Source organism: Hippocampus zosterae, chromosome 9 (genome assembly GCF_025434085.1).
Source record: "Hippocampus zosterae strain Florida chromosome 9, ASM2543408v3, whole genome shotgun sequence".
NCBI lineage: Eukaryota > Metazoa > Chordata > Actinopteri > Syngnathiformes > Syngnathidae > Hippocampus > Hippocampus zosterae.
In genome coordinates, this window is record NC_067459.1 from 15,086,461 (window position 1) to 15,108,315 (window position 21,855).

At 41.9% G+C, this 21,855-nt stretch overlaps 1 protein-coding gene across 1 annotated transcript in view; it reads left to right on the forward strand.

The window, feature by feature from the left end:
• iars1 (isoleucyl-tRNA synthetase 1) overlaps positions 1-21,855 on the forward strand; it is a 36,225-nt gene that overhangs the window by 1,872 nt on the left and 12,498 nt on the right. The window contains exons 4-25 of the mRNA XM_052075526.1: positions 12-131; positions 224-306; positions 910-1,027; positions 1,125-1,272; positions 3,348-3,435; positions 4,059-4,119; positions 4,281-4,376; positions 6,458-6,580; positions 7,530-7,621; positions 8,213-8,311; positions 11,198-11,324; positions 12,994-13,067; positions 13,205-13,399; positions 14,007-14,093; positions 14,473-14,556; positions 16,715-16,859; positions 17,351-17,471; positions 17,581-17,672; positions 18,673-18,750; positions 19,205-19,326; positions 20,924-21,026; positions 21,133-21,216. Coding sequence (XP_051931486.1) covers positions 12-131; positions 224-306; positions 910-1,027; positions 1,125-1,272; positions 3,348-3,435; positions 4,059-4,119; positions 4,281-4,376; positions 6,458-6,580; positions 7,530-7,621; positions 8,213-8,311; positions 11,198-11,324; positions 12,994-13,067; positions 13,205-13,399; positions 14,007-14,093; positions 14,473-14,556; positions 16,715-16,859; positions 17,351-17,471; positions 17,581-17,672; positions 18,673-18,750; positions 19,205-19,326; positions 20,924-21,026; positions 21,133-21,216 — 2,340 coding nt within the window. The remainder of the gene's footprint in view (positions 1-11; positions 132-223; positions 307-909; positions 1,028-1,124; positions 1,273-3,347; positions 3,436-4,058; positions 4,120-4,280; positions 4,377-6,457; positions 6,581-7,529; positions 7,622-8,212; positions 8,312-11,197; positions 11,325-12,993; positions 13,068-13,204; positions 13,400-14,006; positions 14,094-14,472; positions 14,557-16,714; positions 16,860-17,350; positions 17,472-17,580; positions 17,673-18,672; positions 18,751-19,204; positions 19,327-20,923; positions 21,027-21,132; positions 21,217-21,855) is intronic.

Sequence of the window (21,855 nt, forward strand, 5' to 3'; positions counted from 1 at the left end):
GTGTGTTGTAGGAGTATGAGATTGATAAGACTTTGGGAATCACGGGCCCTGACGACGTCGCCAAGATGGGCATCGCCGAGTACAATAAGCAGTGTCGAAATATCGTCATGAGATACTCTAATGAGTGGGAGGTGAGAGCGTGTTAAGATGTAACAGTGTTTGTTGTGATTTGGGAACTGCTAAATGTGAAACTTGGCAATGCTGTGTCATTGGTCATTGCCAGATCTCAGTCAATCGAATGGGCAGATGGATCGACTTCAAAAACGACTACAAAACTCTCTACCCATGGTTCATGGAGACCGTCTGGTATGTTTGCCCCGGAAAAAAACAACCATTTTCCACACAATATTCAGGACGTGTGTGCTTATGACTCAAAGCGGACACGGACAGAGTATACATAATAACACAATAAGATTATCAGTCATTGATTACATACAAATAACTTTGCGTTTCAATTCCTAGAATGCAATGCGCGCCGCGATGCATTTAATTCATGTCGTTATAGGTCCATTAATCTTTGTATTTTTGTGTTACCAATAGTTGAATGTTTCACATTTGATGATTTATGTTACACAATGTTATTTTAACTTATTTATTTGATTTTGACAAAAACGAAACTTGGTTATACAGAGTGCCCCAAAAATGCCCGCACAAGGTGCTGCGACCGGAATGGGGAACGGTTCTGGCTGCATTCGAAATGCTGTTCTGTCATGTTGACACAATCCAACAAGCGAAAAATGAATGCAATGTAGCAATAATGAACCCACTACCCACTACTGTATTTGCATGGTATCCAGAACCTTCTATGATATGCTGTGATGAGCATATTAATGTTCCTACACTCACTTTCGTTTCTCTTGTGTCTCCCGCATTTCTAATGCTTTTTCCAAAAAAAAATTTTGCTTTCAGGTGGGTGTTCAAGCAGCTGTACGACAAAGGTCTGGTGTATCGTGGTGTCAAGGTCATGCCTTTTTCCACTGCGTGCAACACACCACTCTCCAACTTTGAATCGCACCAGAACTACAAGGTCTGCACAACCATCACATCTTTGACAGGACAGTAGTTCACAACAGAGTTAACAAAAAAAACAAAAACACATACTTTTCCATCATGGCTGGTTCCAGGATGTTCAAGATCCATCAGTCATCGTCAATTTCCCGCTGCTCGATGATGAAAATGTCTCTCTTATTGCGTGGACCACCACCCCGTGGACACTGCCCAGCAACCTGGCCCTGTGTGTCAACCCTGAAATGACTTATGTCAAGGTCCAAGGTAAGAGTCTTGGCACAAAATATCGACTTATAATTCAAATTGTTGTTTCACCCATGGCTTGATTATTATGAGCAAGAGTTTTCATTTTTACAATAAAATCACAATCTTATCATGAACGTTGTTTTTCCAAGGCAGTATGTTTCACAGACTTACATTGGATCCTGCTAGATTGTGCGTTTGTAGCTCATGTTGTGGCCGGTAAAATAGGTCGAACTTGATGAGTCCCATCATAGCCAGTGGCAAACAGCAGGGGGCACTGTTGAATCACTGAGCAAATTACTCAGTAACTGCACCGCCTGTGCTGCATGGGAGACCGCCTTGGAATACCAATGATTTTTTTTTCTTCTTTGCATCAATTCAGTCTCTTTTTATCCCTCATCCTCCTCGCTTCATCTCCGTCCAACATTTTCTGCCCGTTTGCCTTCACCCACCACCTGTTTTTAACATGATGTCACTCGTGTTTGACGTCTCGCTACTCTCTCGGGCTTCTGTCAGCCCCTGCAAGTCCAATCCTCGCAATCATCTGTCACACCGACGACACAATCAAACGTGTTCTTTTACCACGCTGTTACTATCTCTTCTCCATGCACCTTTTAACTGCAAATTTGGTGTTTTGGGACTGTTCTGATTCCCTGAATTGCAATGCCTCCAACAGCTCTGTAGCCAGTTGAGCAGTCGCACAGCACGGCCATTATGTCCTTACCTGACCTTGACTTTTTGCGGCTGTGGCCCCGTTGTTACCAAGCTGGATACAACACCCCAGTCAGAGTCCCCCGTCGAGTTAGCAGTTATGCGGAGATGAGCATCACACGGTTGCTTTTTATCACACATGAAACACGGATCAATAAACATGAATCACTCTTGTCAGGGCCATTTGTTCCAGCTTTCAAAAATTAAGCAGAGCATGAGAAAAATCATCAGTCACGTATCGCAAATGTAAACAGCTTAGAAGACACTAATGAGGAAGAATTGATTTGGAATGGCCGCTAAGCGTCCTGTGTCACGCTATTTGCCGAATGATCAATTATTATTTGTCTTGCTTCTCCCTTCTGTTTTTTGTATGTTTTTTGTGACATACAACTTTGTCATGATATACAGATAGTAAAAACCTCCAATTTGAACGCAATCCATGATCTGTAACAGTGGTCGATTCCCAAGTTGTTATAATTTCAAAATGCATTTCTCCATATCAAGTGAGCCAAATGAAAAAGGTTTATTTAGCATTTTGTTAACTATGGAATGTTTTAAGTAGTGGTGTTCCATGCAGGATTGTATAAAAAACGTTTATTTAGCATTTTGTTAACTATGGAATGTTTTAAGTAGTGGTGTTCCATGCAGGATTGTATGCTGCCGATTCTGATCCTCCACGAGTGAGATTGTCTAATACCGTTTCTGATACTGGTCAAATGCATTAGCTGTACAGTTAAAAATTTTGCCGCTGCTCAAAATTTCAGCGCTTTGCGAATTCGTCACCATGTGACCTCACCACTCATCTTCGAGGCTACGACCTGCTAAAACAGCAAAAAACTTCACCCCAAATCGTTTCAATCGTGTGCCTCTGATCGATAGCCTCGCACAACAAGTGCAACAAGAGGCAATCAAACTCTCCTCTATCGTAAATGCCATTGTAAAAGGGCGCTTGTAAATTTGAATTAGAAAAGATCATTTTATTAAGTTATTTGTGGTTGTATTTTAATTATTCACGTTTATGTTTTATGTTGCAGCTGTGCTTGTTGTAAGTGCTGTATGAATAACGTCAAGCTGAATGTTGTCCACGATTCCCAATGTCCAATGCTCATTTCCATCACACATTTCATCTTTGCCATCAAGTCATGGTGGCATAAAAAAAACAAACAAACTAAAGAAAAAGCAACAACCTCTGGTGACATTGTTTGTTTTTTGGACTTGAGGCATATTTTTCCAGAGCATTTTGGTTAAATTCTTACTTGGGAGAACACTTTTTCATTTTCTTGAGTCACACCAAGAGGCTTGCATGTGAATACTGTAGTCCAAATTCACCTGCAACACAGTTACAGTTTTGTCTAAGTTTGCCTTTACATTTTTTCCCCCCTTAGATAACACCACTAACAAGACGTTCATCATGATGGAAGCCCGTCTGGGTGCGCTGTTTAAGTTGGAGAGCGAGTACACTCTCCTGGACAAGTGAGTGCTCAAAGAGCCACATTTCAAACATGCAAAAGAGTGAGTCATGTGACCTCCTTAGATGTACCGGTTGATAATTAAGCACAAGTCCCACTGAGCTACCTCACACAACAGCACAACATCCATCCACCCATTTTCAAACCCGCTTGTCATCACAAGGGTCGCGGGCGTGCTGGAGCCTATCTCAGCTGTCTTTGATGCGTGTGTGCGTGTGTCTGTGTGTGTGTGTGTGTGTGTGTGTATATATATATATATATATATATATATATATACATACACACACACAGTATACAGTATACAGTATGTGTGTGCATAAAATATACAGTATATGTATATATAAAACATACACACACACACACACACACACATACATGAACAATTGTCAACACCATGTGCTCTGCTATGTGGCTGGCGAGCTGTCCAAGGTGTGCCCTGCCCCGTCGGGATGATGCTCCGGCTCACCTGACACCCTATAATGAGAACAAGCGCTATAGAAGATGGATAACGGATGCGTTTCTTGGATGGGAGTTCTCCAGCTTCACCTAAATTGTTTTCTGAAAACTTTTGTTTCCCCTGTGCTCTCGCTGACACGTGACTTTGAAGTGTGTTCCTTCCCTTTCCAGATTTCCTGGCAAAATGCTGAGTGGAAAAAAGTACAAGCCTCTTTTCAATTACTTTGCCAAGGTCAGTAAACTCGGTTAGTAAACTCCTACTTTTATGTGTTCGCTACAAAATGAAAACTTTTTTTTAATGTTTACATTTTTTAATGGTCAACCACATATTGCCATTTATTATTTCTATGTTTATGTCCTTTCTGTGTCCATTTCTGCACCATTTCATCTCAGTGCGGCGAGAAAGGAGCATTCCAGGTGGTGACGGATAACTATGTCAAGGAGGAAGAGGGCACAGGAGTGGTCCATCAGGCACCTTACTTTGGAGCTGTAAGTACAGATGTGGAGTTGTCCATCTTTGTCTATAGAGAAGAACACAATCCATTATTCTGATCTGTTTTGAATTCACCATCATCTCGAAAATATGATTGAAATAATTTGTTCTGTTGTTCATAAAAGTCACGCTTCAAGTGACATTTGAAAAATTGTACGGTCTTAAAAATGAATGGAAGTCTCTGCATTTCATTTACTTTTGTAATTAGCCATTCTTGTACTGAGCAACCAGGACAGGGGCATCCTGGATGTAACACTTTATTAATATTTCCCCACATTGATTCCCATGTAAGGTGGAATCACTTGTTTTCTTAATCCTCCAAATTGTTGACCTTTAAGGTGTCCCATTTCCACTGCAAATCCATCTTGGAATGTCTTTATTGATCCAAAATAGGCTTTGGGCAACTACCTGTTCATTATGTTTGCATCAATAGTGACAAATCACAAGAAATATGCATATTTGTGCATCTCATTTGTGTAGAATATTTAGGATTTCTATCGGGGAAAATAAAGTCAATGTTGCTCTGCGATCAGAGGTATTGGGTGATAGCTAAGCGAGTAATACGATCTTGTCAAGAGGGCTAAGGATTCCGAGGCTTGACGGGAACCATTTTTTGTTGCCTTGAGTTGCCGCCACACCCAGTCGTTCATCTTTCAGACCTTGAGTGTGAAGTATTGTAATCATGCTTCACTGCACATATTTTAGAGATGGCAGATCAATGCATTTCTTTTACCTTAGAAAGCGCATTTCCATTTTTTTCTACGCTAATGTCCTGGTGCTGAGATGCCAAACGGCCCCATTGGCCATCCATCTTGTGCCACTTGACAGGCTGTTTGAATACAGAATGCATTAACAGTTGGAGAGCAATCAGCTCCTTGGCGCTGAGCTGTCACAGAGCAGCAGCAGCAGCAGCGGCAATGTTTTGTTTCTGGCTTTGGAAACACACTATTTAGTATGGAGTTATTAGGTGCCTTTATGCTTGTGAGACAGCCTGCCAAAGTGGTTGGGTAATTACTTATTTTTAATCTATGTCATGGAGATAGTTGGGGGGAATCACATCATGAAAATGATGACTCTTAAGGTAATGCTGTGACCAGGGAGAACATCTTACATTTATGACAACACAGTTTTGTGCTACACTCCATAGGGGTGTTCACACGGCAAGATTTGGTCCGGTGATACGCCGGGGCTGCCCCAGTAGAGCGTTCACATGTGCAAATTAGCTCCGGCGTAGCCCCGGAAAACGGCTTACACCGGACCAAATTTGAACCACCTCAGGGAGGTGGTTTAAAAATTTGCTCCGGAGTAAATGCTCGTTTGCGAAGCAGCACTGATGTAAATTTGCACGTGTGAACGCAACTGGGTTAAATTTGCTCCAGAGCAAATGCTTGTGAAGAGTACGTACGGCGAGAATGCGTTGCTTTCGTGTTCTGTCGGACTTCTGTCATGTGTTTGTTTAATAACGACACAAGACTTGGCTGGTAACATCTTTCCTTTTGTAGGAGACTGGACTATCTTGGAGTTGTTTGTGTAGTTTGTTCCTTTGTTGTGTGTTCACAACCCCCCGGCGCCCATATAATTTATTTTGTGATTTCCTCTCTTGATTTTCTGTTTGGCGCATTACGTGTTTGCTTTTCTGAGTGTCATTGAAGTCATCGTTGATTTACGTTTTCGGGGGCGGTCACTCTCGAGCAGAAGGCACGGAGACCGAGAAGGAGAAGGACGTGCCTGTACAGTAGTCGCTCGAGTTGAGTATACGTTTTAAAAAGAACCAACACGACAGCTCATTTGTTTTTGTCGTTTTGCTCCGCTGCAGAAACTGCCGTGTGAACGCAAGTGGGGCTGCACCAACGCTGTGCCGGTGCTGACATGCTCAGCGGCTTTGTATGTGTGAACGCTCCACACAATTTGCTGTGGTGCAAAATATATCGCAGCAAAATACATTGGTGCAGCGCCGGAGCAAATGTGTGCCGTGTGAACACCATGACTTTTCGGATATTTTATAGCGGCTAACGGTATAAAAGAGATGAATTAGCATTAATCAATGCTTGAATGTGGGTCCAATTTCCCCATGTAGGACGATTACCGGGTGTGCACTGAATACAGCATCATTCAGAGGGACCAGGCTCCGATCTGCCCCGTGGATGCCTCCGGCTGCTTCACTTCAGAGGTCACCGATTTTGCGGGACAGTACGTCAAAGTGAGTGACCCGTTAGCCCTTCTAGATTAGCTCTTTGACAATAAACCCCTTAACAGTATTGACAGCTGGTTTAATTCCATTTATTTTTTCCATGTTTTGATCTGAGCCGTTGACTATTTCTTCTCCCCGCTGTTGCTTTGTTTATGACTTGAAAATGCATTCCCATTTAGGACTAATGATGCCTTTCCACTGTGAAAATGCGCCTTCAAGTATATTGTTCATTTTTCATTTGTTGTCTATTTGAGCTATTCTGAAAAGATGATGTGGGGATACTCAATTAACTAAGATGAACTGAACATACATGTGCATTCACCAGCAATCGAAAAACAACCAGAAAACAATTACTTAAAAAACTACCCGATTTGTGTTTTCATGATGGGTTTTTTTTCTTGCCATTTTCAAAACTGGTCTTTTATTGATGTAGTGCTCACACTTAGTGAACTTAAGCACACCAGACTTGCTGCCTGAGAAACCGCCTAATCGGATGCTTATTTTGTGCCCATTGAGGTTCAGATGATAGCGTGCACACTTGACAACACCACACTTGACCTCTCTTTCTCTCTCTCTAATCTTTCACTTGGTATAGGAAATGCCTTGACCAATACCCCACAATCTTGATGTTGATTGCCAAAAAAAAAAAAAACCCAAAAAACATTATAGATGCCTATTTGCTGCATATGGCATTTTTGTTCATTTCAGAATTACCCATTATTGTACCCTGTCGGGAGAATGATGGCTCGTGGAATACATTGCATTTCTGGTTATCTTTGTACAAATAAATAAATAAAAATGGACGCTGTAAATGCTGGATCGGCAACCAACACTTGTTCGAAACAAACATTTAGATTGGAATTGCATTGCTCCTGTTTCATGTATTTCGTCCATGTTTGTCACTTTTTTTTTATTACTGCGTGTATTTTTTAACTATGTCGTATTTTGCCTGGTGTAGGATGCCGACAAGAACATCATCAAGTTGCTGAAGGAGAAGGGTCGCCTTGTCAACTCCAGTTCTTTCAAACATAGCTACCCGTTCTGCTGGAGGTGAGCCATGGCCAGATTGCATACTGTGATGATAGCCTCTTGTGATTACTGACTGCCGATAATGGGAATTACAGGTCACACATTAAATACTACCTTTTTTTAATTATTATTATTATTATTTTGTGGCAGCAAACCGCTAGACCTCCTGTGAAGTCGCAGCAGAGTTTGTCAATTAACGGTTTTCAAATGGACCACAGGGTCAATAATTGTTTGCGGTCTCTGTTCAGAATCAATTCAAAGTCAGTGTGCAAGAACGGTAATAACCTTTCAGGGTCCCACATTAGCAGAACTTCAATTCATTAACTACTCTCAGAGCAGCAATTGGGTTAATTAAGCTCATCATATTCACGGATGTCAAGCCACTAGTAGATGCAAACTCAGAGATGAAAGTCTTTATTTATTAATCCCTCACCATCTGAATTGTGGAATATATTTAAGTAACGGTACTGTATTTCGTTTGATTAGAAGAAATGAATGTGTAAAAATATAACCAATGTTCTCTTTTATATCATGACATGATATGATTCGACCTATATATCTGTCGCTAATGTGAGTCATTTCTTTGATTGTAACGGGTAAATTTGCCTGCAGATCAGACACCCCCTTGATCTACAAAGCTGTGCCCAGTTGGTTTGTCCGTGTGGAGCACATGGTGCAGAAGCTTCTGGACAACAATGGACAATGTTACTGGTAAGACTTGATTTGAATGGCGTACTCATCACCCAATGTTTGCTGAATACGCATGCCCAGATGATGGACATCAAAATTCTTGCGTATAAATCTATTTTCATACAGTACATACAGTAAAATAAATGAAATGATAATTGTACATGATGATAATTGCGATAGCGGAATGTGGAGTCGAACTAAATGTCGATATGAAGGCTCACCAGCCAAGTGGTAATACCCCAGGTGCTCCCAGTGCTCTTTTCTGAGCGGCTGGTAATGGGACTGTCAAACTGAGATGAATGACTAGCCACTAGGAAGGTGAAGACACACACACACCGAAAGGGCGAGATTGACGCACACTACTGTAAAGGATAAATTCATTTCCTGTGGCGTAATCCTGGTACACTTAATTTCACAGCAAATAACCGTCTCCACTTGCATTTTATATGATGTGACTTTTAATATGCTCTAAAAAACAGCAGATCATTATTGATATTTTTATGTAGTACATAAAAAATGTGTTTTTGGTAGTGATGCACGAAATGAAACATTTCAACCGAGACCCCATCATTTTCTGCTTTGCATGGCCAATGTGGCCAGCTATTGAAAAAAAAGGTTGTATATTACCAATATATCAGTTGTTGCCTATTTTGCTACTTTCTGAACTCTTGTCACTTGAGATGCTGAGGCAGTGAGCATTTTTAGAAGTTCTGATACAAGTCGTACTTAAGTTGGTTGCATTTTTTTAATCACCCCCACTTGTGGTTTATACAATCTATATATTTCATATGTAAAAATAAAAGCAATGAAATCATACAAAAAGAGCACTGTGGACGTGTGAGTGTGCATTTGTGAGTCTTGACTCCCACGGAAGCGAAGAAGTTGACAGACAGGAAAGGAAAGCAGTGCGAGCGAAACAAATGCTCATGCAAATGACTATTTGATTGTGTCCATTATTTCCTCATCGAACTCTAAGTTGATATAGAGCTGCAATTCGAAAAGGTGTGAAATACAATACGTATTACCTCAACCATATACAGTAGAACGGTATGTTGATAATACAATTTCCATAATGCCGGATTTAGCTGACACGCTTTCGGCCTTCAAACATGCGCTATTATGCAACTTTCTAATTAAAACTTTCCTCCAGTGCCTGTTAAATAATTGAAAGGGCGCTTTTTGATTAGACGCACCACTTCTGCTCCCGTGAAGATTTTTAATTCCGCCAAGATTGTCTGTCAGGGAGCGTTGCCGGCTCATCAGCATCGTCATAAAAAGGAAAATCCTCTCTGGGTTCCGTGTGCTTTCATATCACGTTCGTGTTCGTTGATCAGAGGCTAAAAAATAAAAAGCCCTTCAGCAAGCAAAGTGCTTGTTATCATATCCCCACAGTCATTTGTTCGGCTTGTCTCGCTTTCGCGTATTGGCGCAGCGGTCTGGCGAAGGCTAAGTATCTATTAGGACCTTCTTCTGGGTAAATCAGCGAGCAACTTAACGAGTACTCGGAGAAGAGTTCATCTCTTCAGTGGACGGTTGCTTGGCTATCTTGCCTACCACAACTGGACATAATGACAAATAGATGAAGCAGATCAATCTGTTTGTCCTATTTAGTCCACTCTCCCCCATTCCTTCCTGTTAAGCCAAAGCGGTGCCCCCCCAAAACAATAAAATCACGATGGGTCTGCACTCTACAGCCATCCGGCGTCATGTAATGACATGCGTACTTATTGTTTGGAGTGAAATGCCTTGACTCCAGTGAGATAGTCGAGGCACCTGGAGTTGTTGGGGCAAATTGGAGAGCATCATTTGGCAAATAACCAGCAGAGATGCAGTTGACTGAATCTCAAACATTCGAGCACACAAAGAATTTGAGGCATGAGGATTGGATGTGTTGTCAAAATGAACACATTTTGCTAACGCAAATCTTAACATGTTCAGATTTTTGGAGCCATAAACTAAGTATCATTTTAAACCTGAATCATATAATAACTGATAACTCAAACCTCCACATTCCCTTCTCATTCGCTGCCGTGTTCCGTGGTGGATGTGTTTTAGTAAATGCCGGAGAAATCTGCATTTAAATTGTAAATACTCTTCTCTGTTTTGGTAACCTCTTGAGTCCCCTGTCTCACGAGAGCTTCTGAGCCTTCAAAGACAAGACTGCACACTTAACATCCTACACGTAGCAAGAGAAAAGGGAAGAGGGGGGAGGGGGGGAGTACGGGGACTTGGTCAGCAGCAGCAGCCAAAAGAAAAATCATTAAATGATATATTAGGGGCCTAAATAGAAATGCCTGATACAAATGGGAATTGATGAACTCATTGCTTAGTAGGTGGACGCGGAAGACGATTTATCTGCCCTCCTCCTCCTCCTCCTAACCCTCCACCACCACCTCAATCACAGTTTGCACTCCCGAGCAACACCGCCGCGGCACAGAGAAGAGCATAAGACAAGTAACCAATGAGGAGAAAGTATGCAAAAGAGACCCATTTTGCTTTTCTGCGCTACATTATATACCAGGGGTACTTAAAAATCCCAAGGGGCCACAAAAAGTGAAACCAGCGAGAACACACGTGACAGCATTGTATGACCGTAATATCCTAAACAACAAAATTATGAACAAAACTTAAATGCTGTCTCTATTTTACAATCATTTGGAGTGTCAGTGAAAAGAGGAATTGCTGCACTTTAGCTGTCATTTCCTCTTTTTGTCTGCCTTGAAAAATCGTTTCCATCACTTCATTGATGCATGCTTTTAGTTCTACATCCGAAAATGGCTTGCAAGGAACAACCGGTTATAAATTGTACCTACTACAGTGATCATAATCCCGTTTTGTATTAAAAACAAAAACAAAAACAAAAAAAACCCCAACAGCAACACTCACAATATCATACCTCTTTTGTAGGGTTCCCGATTTTGTGCGCGAGAAGCGCTTCGGCAACTGGCTGAGAGATGCGCGCGACTGGGCCATTTCCAGGAACCGATACTGGGGCACGCCGATCCCCATGTGGGTCAGCGACGACTATGAGGAGGTGAGGAGAACACCACAGATGCCGACATATCTCACAAAAATCAGCAGTTGCTCAGCATGACAAGTCTCGATTGAAAAGCTTTCCACAGTTGAAACCAGTAACTTGCATTATTGTTCTACAATTAGTCATTTTGATTAATTTATTGGTCAGCCTTGGTATGAGTGTTTATCATGGATGATATGCATTATGATGGTTACCGTAGCTATTGTAATGACCACTGTTTCCCATGTGTAGCGTGAATACTTATTACATGGTGTCCACTTCCCCTCCGGGCACCATTACAAAGTACCTCCATAAATTAAAATCATGCATAATTAATTTATATAAACAAGAAACTTAATGCATTCAGGTTTCACATCGTATTGGTGAGGGCAACTTCGAAGGAATACAATGCAAACAGCAATGGAATGGAAAGCAAGAGAGCAAAGATGATGATGGAAGATGGAGAAAATAATAAATTGCACTATACAGAAAATGGATGCAAAGAAGCCTCCACAGTTGAACGCAGTCCATTGTGTGATGCTGGCTGACCAATTTCAAAACGATTTATCCCATAGGAAATCATTTCAAGGAAATTGGTGTGTGCCCGGTTTGTGCTGAAGTTAACCACTGATTAAAGTAAAAATAGAATTACTCACTTTTTTGCAGGTGCCTCAACGTATTCTGTTGGAACACTCGTATTTTGTTTGACTTTTCTGGAATATATTTTTTCCGGAACATTTCTGATTGAACTTCAAATGTTACCACCTTTGGGGCTTTCAACTTTGGACTGTATTGAGCAGCCAGATCTATTCAGTTCATGACGTGGTTCTCTTGCGTCGGGTGCCATTCAAGCTAGGACTGCCACTGATCACAGTCAAAATCAAGCTGATGGTGAAGTCAAGTGAACTTAATAAAGCTTTTTTTTTTTAAGTTGGAAGAAGTGCTGGTCCCTGGGCTGAAAGAGAGACAGCTCGCGACCTCCTTGCTGGAAATAGCGATGTGACTGTTTCCAGAGCACTCTGTGGTGCCTGTCACAGTCTTAACCATCCCCGGCAACAGCAAACTCGCACACGCAAAAATTGTCTCTTTGTGGTTGCCAGTATGATTTCATCCCCCAGTAGCCATTCTTTTAGTTTTTGTCAGTTCTCGGCCCGGTGTGAATATTGTGTTTTCAGTCTTATGATACCTTCTTTGTGTCGGATCAGGATTAGCATCTATCTGGGCCATGTTACCTACCTTGTGCTGCTAAAACTAGAGCAGAGCCCCGAGGCTGGCTCTCTGCGGACAGTATTTTATGAAGTTGCTCTGAAGGTGTGTTAACCGAGGCTGACTCTTAAAGTGAATTTACCCGTTTTCAACTCAAGGCTGGTCAAATTCTACATCCACTGCATGACCTACCCTGTCTCACCAAACTCAACATTAAGTACGCCAACACGGGCTCCATCAAAAATTTGGTCTTGACAAATTAGATCTGAATTGACTAATAGAGGTATTGATTTCAGAATGTGTTTGTTGTTGTGTATGTTAACTGGGTCGTGTGACATATACCTGCTCATAGTAGCACTGCAGGTCTGAACCACTGCTAACAACAGTTATTGCATTGTTCAACTAATAATGCTCTCGCAGACTCAATCAAATGTGAGCTTTTATGCTGCCTTACTCAAATTTCACTGTGTGTGTTGATCAGGTGGTGTGTGTCGGCTCCATTGCCGAACTGGAGGAACTTACCGGAACCAAAGTAACCGACCTGCATCGGGAGAGGTGAGTGGTCAAGCCTAAAACCTCACATTGGCACAGGACTGACTATGTGCTGCAATCAAAACTAACTCTTTCTTTGAACCGCCTAAAAAGTGAGCTCTGTTGTAATTTCACGCCTTTTGCTCTCACGCCCACCCCAGCATTGACCATCTGACCATCCCCTCGCGCTGTGGCAAAGGTGCCCTGCGCAGGATCACTGAGGTGTTCGACTGCTGGTTTGAGAGTGGCAGCATGCCCTACGCCCAGGTCCACTACCCCTTCGAAAACAGGAAGGAATTTGAGGACACGTTCCCAGCGGACTTCATTGCTGAGGGCATCGACCAGACCAGAGGGTGGTAAGTGGACGGGAGGGAAATGCAAATGGAATCTTGGAGACTGATGAGCAAACACATTCATTGGAGGCAGGAGAGTAGAGCATTAATAGATGGATAATCCCAGCAAATATTTGGATCTCTCTGCTTATTCATCAACTGTGAAATTACATCATCAAATGTGTGTGTGTGTGTTTTTTTTTTTAATGGATTGCTAATGTCAAGAAATTGCATCATTAAGAAAGCCATTCAGAATTTGGCACTAGTTTGACGTCCGTGTCGTTTTGATTTAAATAATCCCCACTCACAGCAGAATTTTTCTTTTCTTCTCTAAACTTGGAGCATATCAAATCCAAAACCAAAGTACAGCTGCACAACTTTGATTCACTTCTGATAAGACCACAAATACCATAAAATGCTCCTCGGGAGCAGTCAATTGCACAGTCACCATAGGCCGTAAAAAACTTTGTCATATCCCAGAAAAGTGGACATGGTCAGCGGTGGCTCATTTGCATTAAACGGGACCCTCCCTCCCCTAACTCTGTCTGTTTACAGAGTGTTAACTATTTAATTTGTGGAGAAATAGTATATAATGTTCCTTTTAAAGCTTCTTTTCTGTGTCCCTCTTTAGGTTCTACACCCTACTGGTGCTCTCGACAGCCTTGTTTGGTAAACCACCCTTCAAGAATGTCATTGTGAATGGCTTGGTACTTGCTAGGTTAGTATTCAATCTTGTGAAAGATTCCCCCTCGCCTCTTTTCATTTTCTTGCCAGCATTCTTATATACTTGTACGTCCCCCGTCCTTTCACCTGCCTGTTCACCTGCTGCTGCTTCAGATCATGACGCTTTGTGCGCTACGACATTTAGTCCCTTAGTGGTGCTCATCAATTAGGTCTCTTCTCTTCCAACCCTTCCTCCTTCCTCAGCGCCGAGCGCTTAACGCAGCAACGTGCTCACAGGCCTGCTGACCTGGAAGTACTCCGCTATTTTGAAAACCCAAGTGCGCGGTTACTTAGATGTATTTTTACTCATGTGTGCTTGTGTACGTTGTACGTGTGTGCATATTAACGCCTTTACCCCTCTTCCACGCCCGCAGCGATGGACAGAAGATGAGCAAGCGCAAGAAGAACTACCCGGATCCGAACCTCATAGTGCAGAGCTATGGCGCCGATGCCCTCAGGTCAGCTCTTGCGCTTGAATGTGAGCAAGTGTGATTGTGCTTTTCTGAAGCATGAATAGCTGCGTGCCGGTGGCTGTGCGTGCGTGTGCTTATATGCGTATGTGTATGCGTATGTGTATATGTATGCTAACCTACCTTATGTTATGACCTGGCGTGGTTTTGAAAGAATCACGAGCTACACCGAACTGTCACAGTCCTACATAATGTACACACGCACGCACGCTCACGCAGAACGGCACATGCATACTCACATGCACATTCCTCTTTTGCCCTGAGCAGTAGAAGCACCGTGGCATATGGCCTAATGAATAAAGCACCACACAGTTGCACCATATGTTCACATACACAGGGCGAAAAGTGAGTTGCAGAGAGAAATATAACTGTTTGTTTCTCTCTAGAATACAGTAAAATAGACTCGGGCTGCGTGGGTCTCCCAATGGGATAATTCCAGTTTTATATTGCAGCAGCTATGTGGACCATTGCGGCGCACAGGAACATATTTTTACAACATCGGGCAAGAAGTTGTGTGTGTGGCATCTGTGCATGATTACTAATGATGATACTTATATACATTATGGAAATGTAGCCACATAGGAACTGAGAACTGTACATGCTTAATCCTAAGGGCACGCATGCGTTGAGCTGTCAAACATCAAGAGTTGAATTTGACGTATAAAGTCTTGAGACTTGAAGCCAAATGCCTTCCTGCATCCGCACAAATATTTACTGTGCAAATGCTCGCGGGGCGTATGTATCATCTTGCCATTCGGAAAAACAAGAAACAAAAACATACGTTACATGTAATTCACTGAAACATGACATGATGGGGAGTTCAGTTAGGCACTTGTTGTATCAGGACTATTTATTGATGCATGCATAGATTTTTTTGTGACATGCAAAGCGTATGACTCTTGCTCTTCTGTTCATATCGTCTTTTTAGTGTAGTCTATCGTTAGTCTATTTACATTTGGAATGTTAAAATTGAAACAGTTGGGCCGAAAAGTCATGGAATCATGAAGAAAATAATTTGTAACTGCAACACTTAAAGTGTATGCTCTAATTGAATAAATATCACCGTAGGATGCCTTGACATGTCCTCATTTGCAGATTTTCCATATTCATTGTATTAAGCAGATGCCATGTTAGATAATGGGCATGCGAATTGGAAAATATTTCAACTCGCTGACGGCGCGGTTGTTTTCTAATGCAAACATTTCATTGGCACACTGTATGTAACATGATTCAGTTAGCAAGCTCACGGTGCACTGTTCGACAAATATATTTCCAATTTGTGAAATGTTTTCATATCAAATGATATTTCACTGTGACAGGGTGGACTTATTGAGCTCGACAACTTCCACTGATGAAAAAGCACAGTCGTTAATATTTATTCTGCAATTATCCACTGCCACAGTCGCCATTGAAGAGAAACAGCAGGTTTTGTAAAGGGGCAGTACAGGGTGGAGAGCAATTTCAGCGATAGCTGCAAGGATACTCATTAAGTGTATGAAAATTCAAGATGTATCACCAAAGTAACTTGTTTCATCAAATAACTTTTGTTTTTCCCGGTCTGCTTCGGTTTTTGCCCTTTCTCAACTTATCTCCGTAATAGTGTGTATTTCCTTTGAAACTCCAAAATGTCAGTACTTGTATTGCACCATTGTGTGCTGTCTCCAATCATGCGCATTTAATGAGTGAGATTTGGTGAAACTTTTGCACACTTCACAAGTTTATAGTACCAAAATAACTCGTCATGAATGCTTCTGACAGGCAGACAGCCAAACACCTTCGCAGTTTTAAGTCATCACGGATATCTGTAGCAGCCCGTTTAGGCAGCTGACGCAAAACTGTCATTACACGCCAATGGCTCGTTTCACAAATGTCATTATATTTGTAGCAAAACTAGAGTTGTAAGAATTACCGTTTTATCACTTCTTTCACTCTTTTGGGCACAATACAACGTGATTAGCATTTTCAATTTTATGGTACTAGAAAGCAAGTCGATATTAAGTGTATGGTGGTCCGCTCAAATCGATGTTGATTGAAGAAGCCATAAAATAGCCCGTTTCATTCATTACTTTTTTTTTTTATGCAAGCGCAATACAAACTGCCTCAATGCATGCCCACCGAGATTTTTATTGTCTCTGTCTAACTGCAGACTGTATCTCATCAACTCCCCTGTGGTGAGAGCGGAAAACCTGCGTTTCAAAGAAGAGGGCGTTCGAGATGTGTTGAAGGATGTCTTCCTGCCGTGGTACAATGCCTATCGCTTCTTGGTGCAGAATGTGCAAAGGTTACAGAAGGTACCTGCTCTTAATGAACATCACAAAATGCCACGTCTCTCCAAACACTCACGCAAGTCATTCTTGACAGCCTCCAATCGCTGGTTTTAAAAACACAAGACCTGTTTGATGGCGTTACAATCTCAGCCTAATAAATTCACTGCTCATTGGTACAGAACAGTAATTAGCTTTGATTAATAGAATGAAATAATCTTGTAGAAAGGTAAAGTAATTAGTATCTGTGGTGTTGTTTATCTGGAAATGATGATTTGGGTGCGTATTTAACATTGTGGTTTAAAAAATAAGCCACCCTCTGCCAGGGGAACAAAAATGCATTAATATTCTGCAAGCTCTTTATCGTGAAGATCCAATTAGGTATTGGCCCATAAGCTGTTCTTTTCACACACAAAGTAATTGCATCACATTGCATTTTGATTTTTGTGACCCGTGAGTGCTGCATAGTTCCTGTTGTGTTTAAATGTGCCATTGCTTCTGCGCGTGTTCGCACCCAGGAGGACGGCATTGAGTTCCTGTATAACGAGAACACCGTGAAGCAGAGTGACAACATCATGGACAAATGGATCCAGTCGTTCACGCAGTCCCTCATCCAGTTCTTTAAGGCCGAAATGGATGGTGAGTTGACAGACGCAGACACTTTGATTACTGTTTATCTTACTACGTACTGTGTGTACTCGTCTGTCCTCTTTGAGTGTGAGAGTGCTAACTGTTATCTGCCATGCAGGGTACCGCCTGTACACCGTGGTGCCTCGCCTGGTCAAGTTTGTGGACATGCTCACCAACTGGTACGTCCGTACCAACAGACGCCGTCTGAAGGTGAGGTGACCAGTGAAGTCAAAGGGCCGACTGATTCCAAATGTTTCGGATGCTCAGTTTGCCATTTTGATATCTTGAGGAATTTTGACGGTTTTGACAATTTCCAGAGTGAAAAGACACAAGCCAGTTCTGTGCAGCAGATTCTTGCAAGAAATCAAGAACAAACTCCTCCTTTTGCCTATTCATTTTGGGCAAATGTCATGTATTTCTTTGGAATTCCACTCAACAATATAAGGTTTCAGCCGTGAAAGGCATAGAGAGCACTTAATGATCAAAAACAATCACACCCGGCGGGGAAAAAGCAGATAAAAAGCAACAAAATAACAACAACATAATGACAACCCCTGTTGGAATGCCTGCGGATATTCTCAAGTCATCCAGGTCATGGTGTCATCATATTTACTCGATCACCAGTGGGCCAGTTGGGTTAAAGCAACTGTATGGATCAAGTCCGCCCCCCCCCAAAAAAAATATCAAGCCGTTCGTCCTCACACATCCTGAATGTATAAACGGACTCTAATGAAGAGACTACATCCAGTGTTTATCGGTAACTGGTTCCATTCATTGATTACTGAACTGGTGCTTTTCCATGACAGACTCTCCACGCTTTGCTGTTTCAATCAATGGTGCATATGAAATTATGAATAAAGTGGTGCCTTGTTATACAAGTTGAATTTGTTCTGCGGCCGCGCTTGTACCTCAAAACACTCGTAACCCAAAGCAACGTTATTTCATTGCAGCGAATGTAAATGCATTGAATCCATGATGTCATACACACGTCGGGGATGCTTAGTGTAATAGATGAGTTTTTTTCTTCATAATCATCAAAGAAAGACAAAATGCCATGTAATTAGTAGTATTTTTTTGTTTGTTATGTGGTGTGTGTGTATGAGTGAGCAATTTTGTCAGCATTGGTGGAGTTGGAGGGTGTTTGTGCACTTCTCTCCTATTCACCGCTCCATGGGGTGAGGCAATGTATTGATGTGTATGAACTTTGTAGGGCGAGAGTGGTACAGAGGACTGTCTGTGGGCGCTGGAAACCCTCTTCAGTGTTCTCTTCTCCATGTGCAGGCTGATGGTGAGTCATAACAGCTTGTGTTAAAGCGTGACTGGATAAGAGTAAGCGAAAATTTTATGGGGGGGGGGGGGTTGACAGACTAATTGTACGAGTATGGAAGGGGCTTTGGTGCAATGTGTTTTCAAGGCGATGAATCATAACACTTGAGCAATCAGAGGCAGATCGCCTTGCCTAGATCAATACAGATCATTTGTGAGCTTTATGAATTCATTTGCATAACTGAAATTCACTACTGGCACAACTCTGTTTGAACTTTTGCTCATAAAATCTCTGGAATGAAATGTATTGGATTTGCTTCTTTTTTTCGCGCTCTCTCCCAAAAAAGAAATGCTTAAAGCTCCTTTTGACTTCTGGCCCTCTGCATTGGGAAATGCAAATGAACCCGCAGTTCCACTGAATTAAATGGCTTTCCTCTCATTTTCACTACAGTTGCTCTTCTTTTTCTCCTTTCCAGGCTCCATTCACACCCTTCATCACCGAGATGATGTACCAAAACCTGCGTAACCTCGTCGACCTCGCCGCTCTGGAGGAGAAGGACACCGGCAGCATCCATTATCTCATGCTTCCCCAACTCAGGTGTGGGAAATCCCTTCATTACACAAAATGAAAATCTCTTGAGAACTGCAATGGCGAACTTTGACGGTCCTCTCAAGATCACTCCACCACATACTAAAGTATCAGGCAAAAATCAAACTTGTTTTACACTGCCAGTCAAAGCCAGCATCTCCCCACCACTAAATATTCATTAGAATGGTTTGCAATGCTCTTAGTAATGACATAAAACTCTTTGTTGCAATGTGTTTCATTTTCTGACAAATGGGTTAGATAATATTAAGCGCTATGTAAATCAGCATGTATTGTATTGTAAGTGCACCGGTCAAATTGACCCGAGAACATGATCACTTGCTCTGAGAAACAAATTATTATTCTACTCAATGGGATGTTTTTAATTCAAATAAGCTATTTAATTGCAAAAAGAAGACAACTACAATTGCAGAGAAAAATGTGTTTTTCACCAGTCCACTATAAACAGATTAGTGTTTTTAATCGTAGCAATACAAGTTCATTATGCATTTTGAGCTGACGACATTCACAAGGGTCTAACTCAGATCTTCAAGTTGGTTATATTCAAACCTTTCAAAGACTCTTTGGCAAGTCAAAATTTTATTCTGGGCATAAATCACGCTTGCAATTCAAACCATAGTGATGGGATTTTACAGTGCATGTATCGAACCCGCAGTCGTGTTTTGTGAATTGTTGTAAGAGTTTTATAAGGTCCTACTGTTTCACATCATGAAGGTGTCAGTGTGAGATCGGTGATTAATGTTGAGAGAGACTCTTAGTCAGCTAGTCAGATGGGCGTTCATAGCACTTGTGCTCTTGATAAATTTGAGAAGAGACTTTTGTGCAAGTCTTACTGGTCTAATTTTTGGCAAAGTATTTCCACGATTGAGATTCCGCCGCTCTTTTGCAGTTAATTTCAGTGAGGTGGCCGTGTTAGTGCCAAAACATGGCACGGCTGGCGATTAATCAACTGGAAGCTATAAGCATCATTGTGCAGTGGTAAAGTCGATGCGTCGACTCGTCGGTTCAACTCCTCCGTGGTTCTGTGTAAAGGGCAGATAAAAGAAATTGTTACAACTTTGATGCAGTCATTTTATACTTTTAGGACCTTTGGAACTTCACAACACTGTTATGACCCAACTGAATAGTGTCACAAAGCGACCTCTGCAAACATCTACCCAGTCTGTTAAATTTTCGTTACTCTCAATTTTATAGCTATTTTTATTGGCTACAGTTTACTTAAAAATTAGTTTGTGTTGAAAAATATGCAAATAGTCTTAGGTTAGGCCTGTGCTGTTTGGATCGACTTTTTCCTCTTCTTTTTGAATCCCTTGTGCAAAATGTTGGGAAGATATGCTGTAACCATCAAACGAAATTTGCTTTGTGTCGCTTTTGCTCTTGATTACATTGAGAATACGTCACCCTTTATAAGGAAAAGCCTCTTTCTGTCAAACATACTCGAATGAAACGCACGCGTTCGCGACGTAGTCCTAAAACAAACCGATCTCGCGATCGTCCGAGTCAAGTGGCCATTTGTCGACAAAAGCTGTGAAGGGTGCATCGCTCAGATGGTGGAGGTGCTGAAGTCATCCACGTTGCCTTTTCACAGGGAAAATTTGATTGACAAGCGCATCGAGAACGCCGTCTCTCAGATGCAGTCGGTGATCGAGCTGGGGCGGGTCATCCGTGACAGAAAGACCCTGCCAGTGAAGGTAAATCCTCCATTTTGTCCCATGCAGCGCCAACGCTCCGTGTAACGCTGTATGACTACTGTGCTACGAACATTTGATTGACTGCAGTGACTGTCGTGTGTCTCAGTATCCTCTGAAGGAGGTGGTCGTCATTCATCAGGATCCGGAGGCTCTGAAAGACATCCAGTCTCTCCAGAAATATATCCTGGAAGTAAGTCGATCCTTTCATTGTGTAAAAGGCACAAATACATGTAAGCCATATTTCAGTATTCAGTGAGTAATGGCACATGAACATCTCCCACAGTTCCCCAAATACTAGGAAAATATTAGGAGCTCTTATGGGAAAAATATAAGGAACACCCAATTTAATCAGAATCTGAATCAAATTTATCGACCATGTATGGGAAAAAAAACCACAAGGAAATTACTTTGCCAGTTACAACCTGTTAAGAGGAACATAAAGCGGAGGGAGAACAGCATGATGTTTTGCTGGGTCCATATTCTCTTGTCCTGTTGACGAGAGGAAAGGGACAGGGTCAGGTTTGCTTGCTCCTGTCGACCTCTTTGCTGCTGAGAACAGCATCGCGTTTCTCACCCCTGAGCGCTTAGGCAGCCGCGAACATGTCTTCAATAAATCGTCTTTTCTGTAGAATGAGAATAAGCTCAGCATGTCGTAGCGGTGCATGACCTCCCATCTTTTTAGCTCTCTATTGGCCACGGTATTCAATGAAATCCACAGATAAAGAGCCCGCTCAAACCGTAGCTCTATTATTCAGTTAAAAATGGCATATCAGCACGTCATCTGTATGGGATGTCTGTCTCAGCCTCTTTCCAGCACAATTGAGAGGAG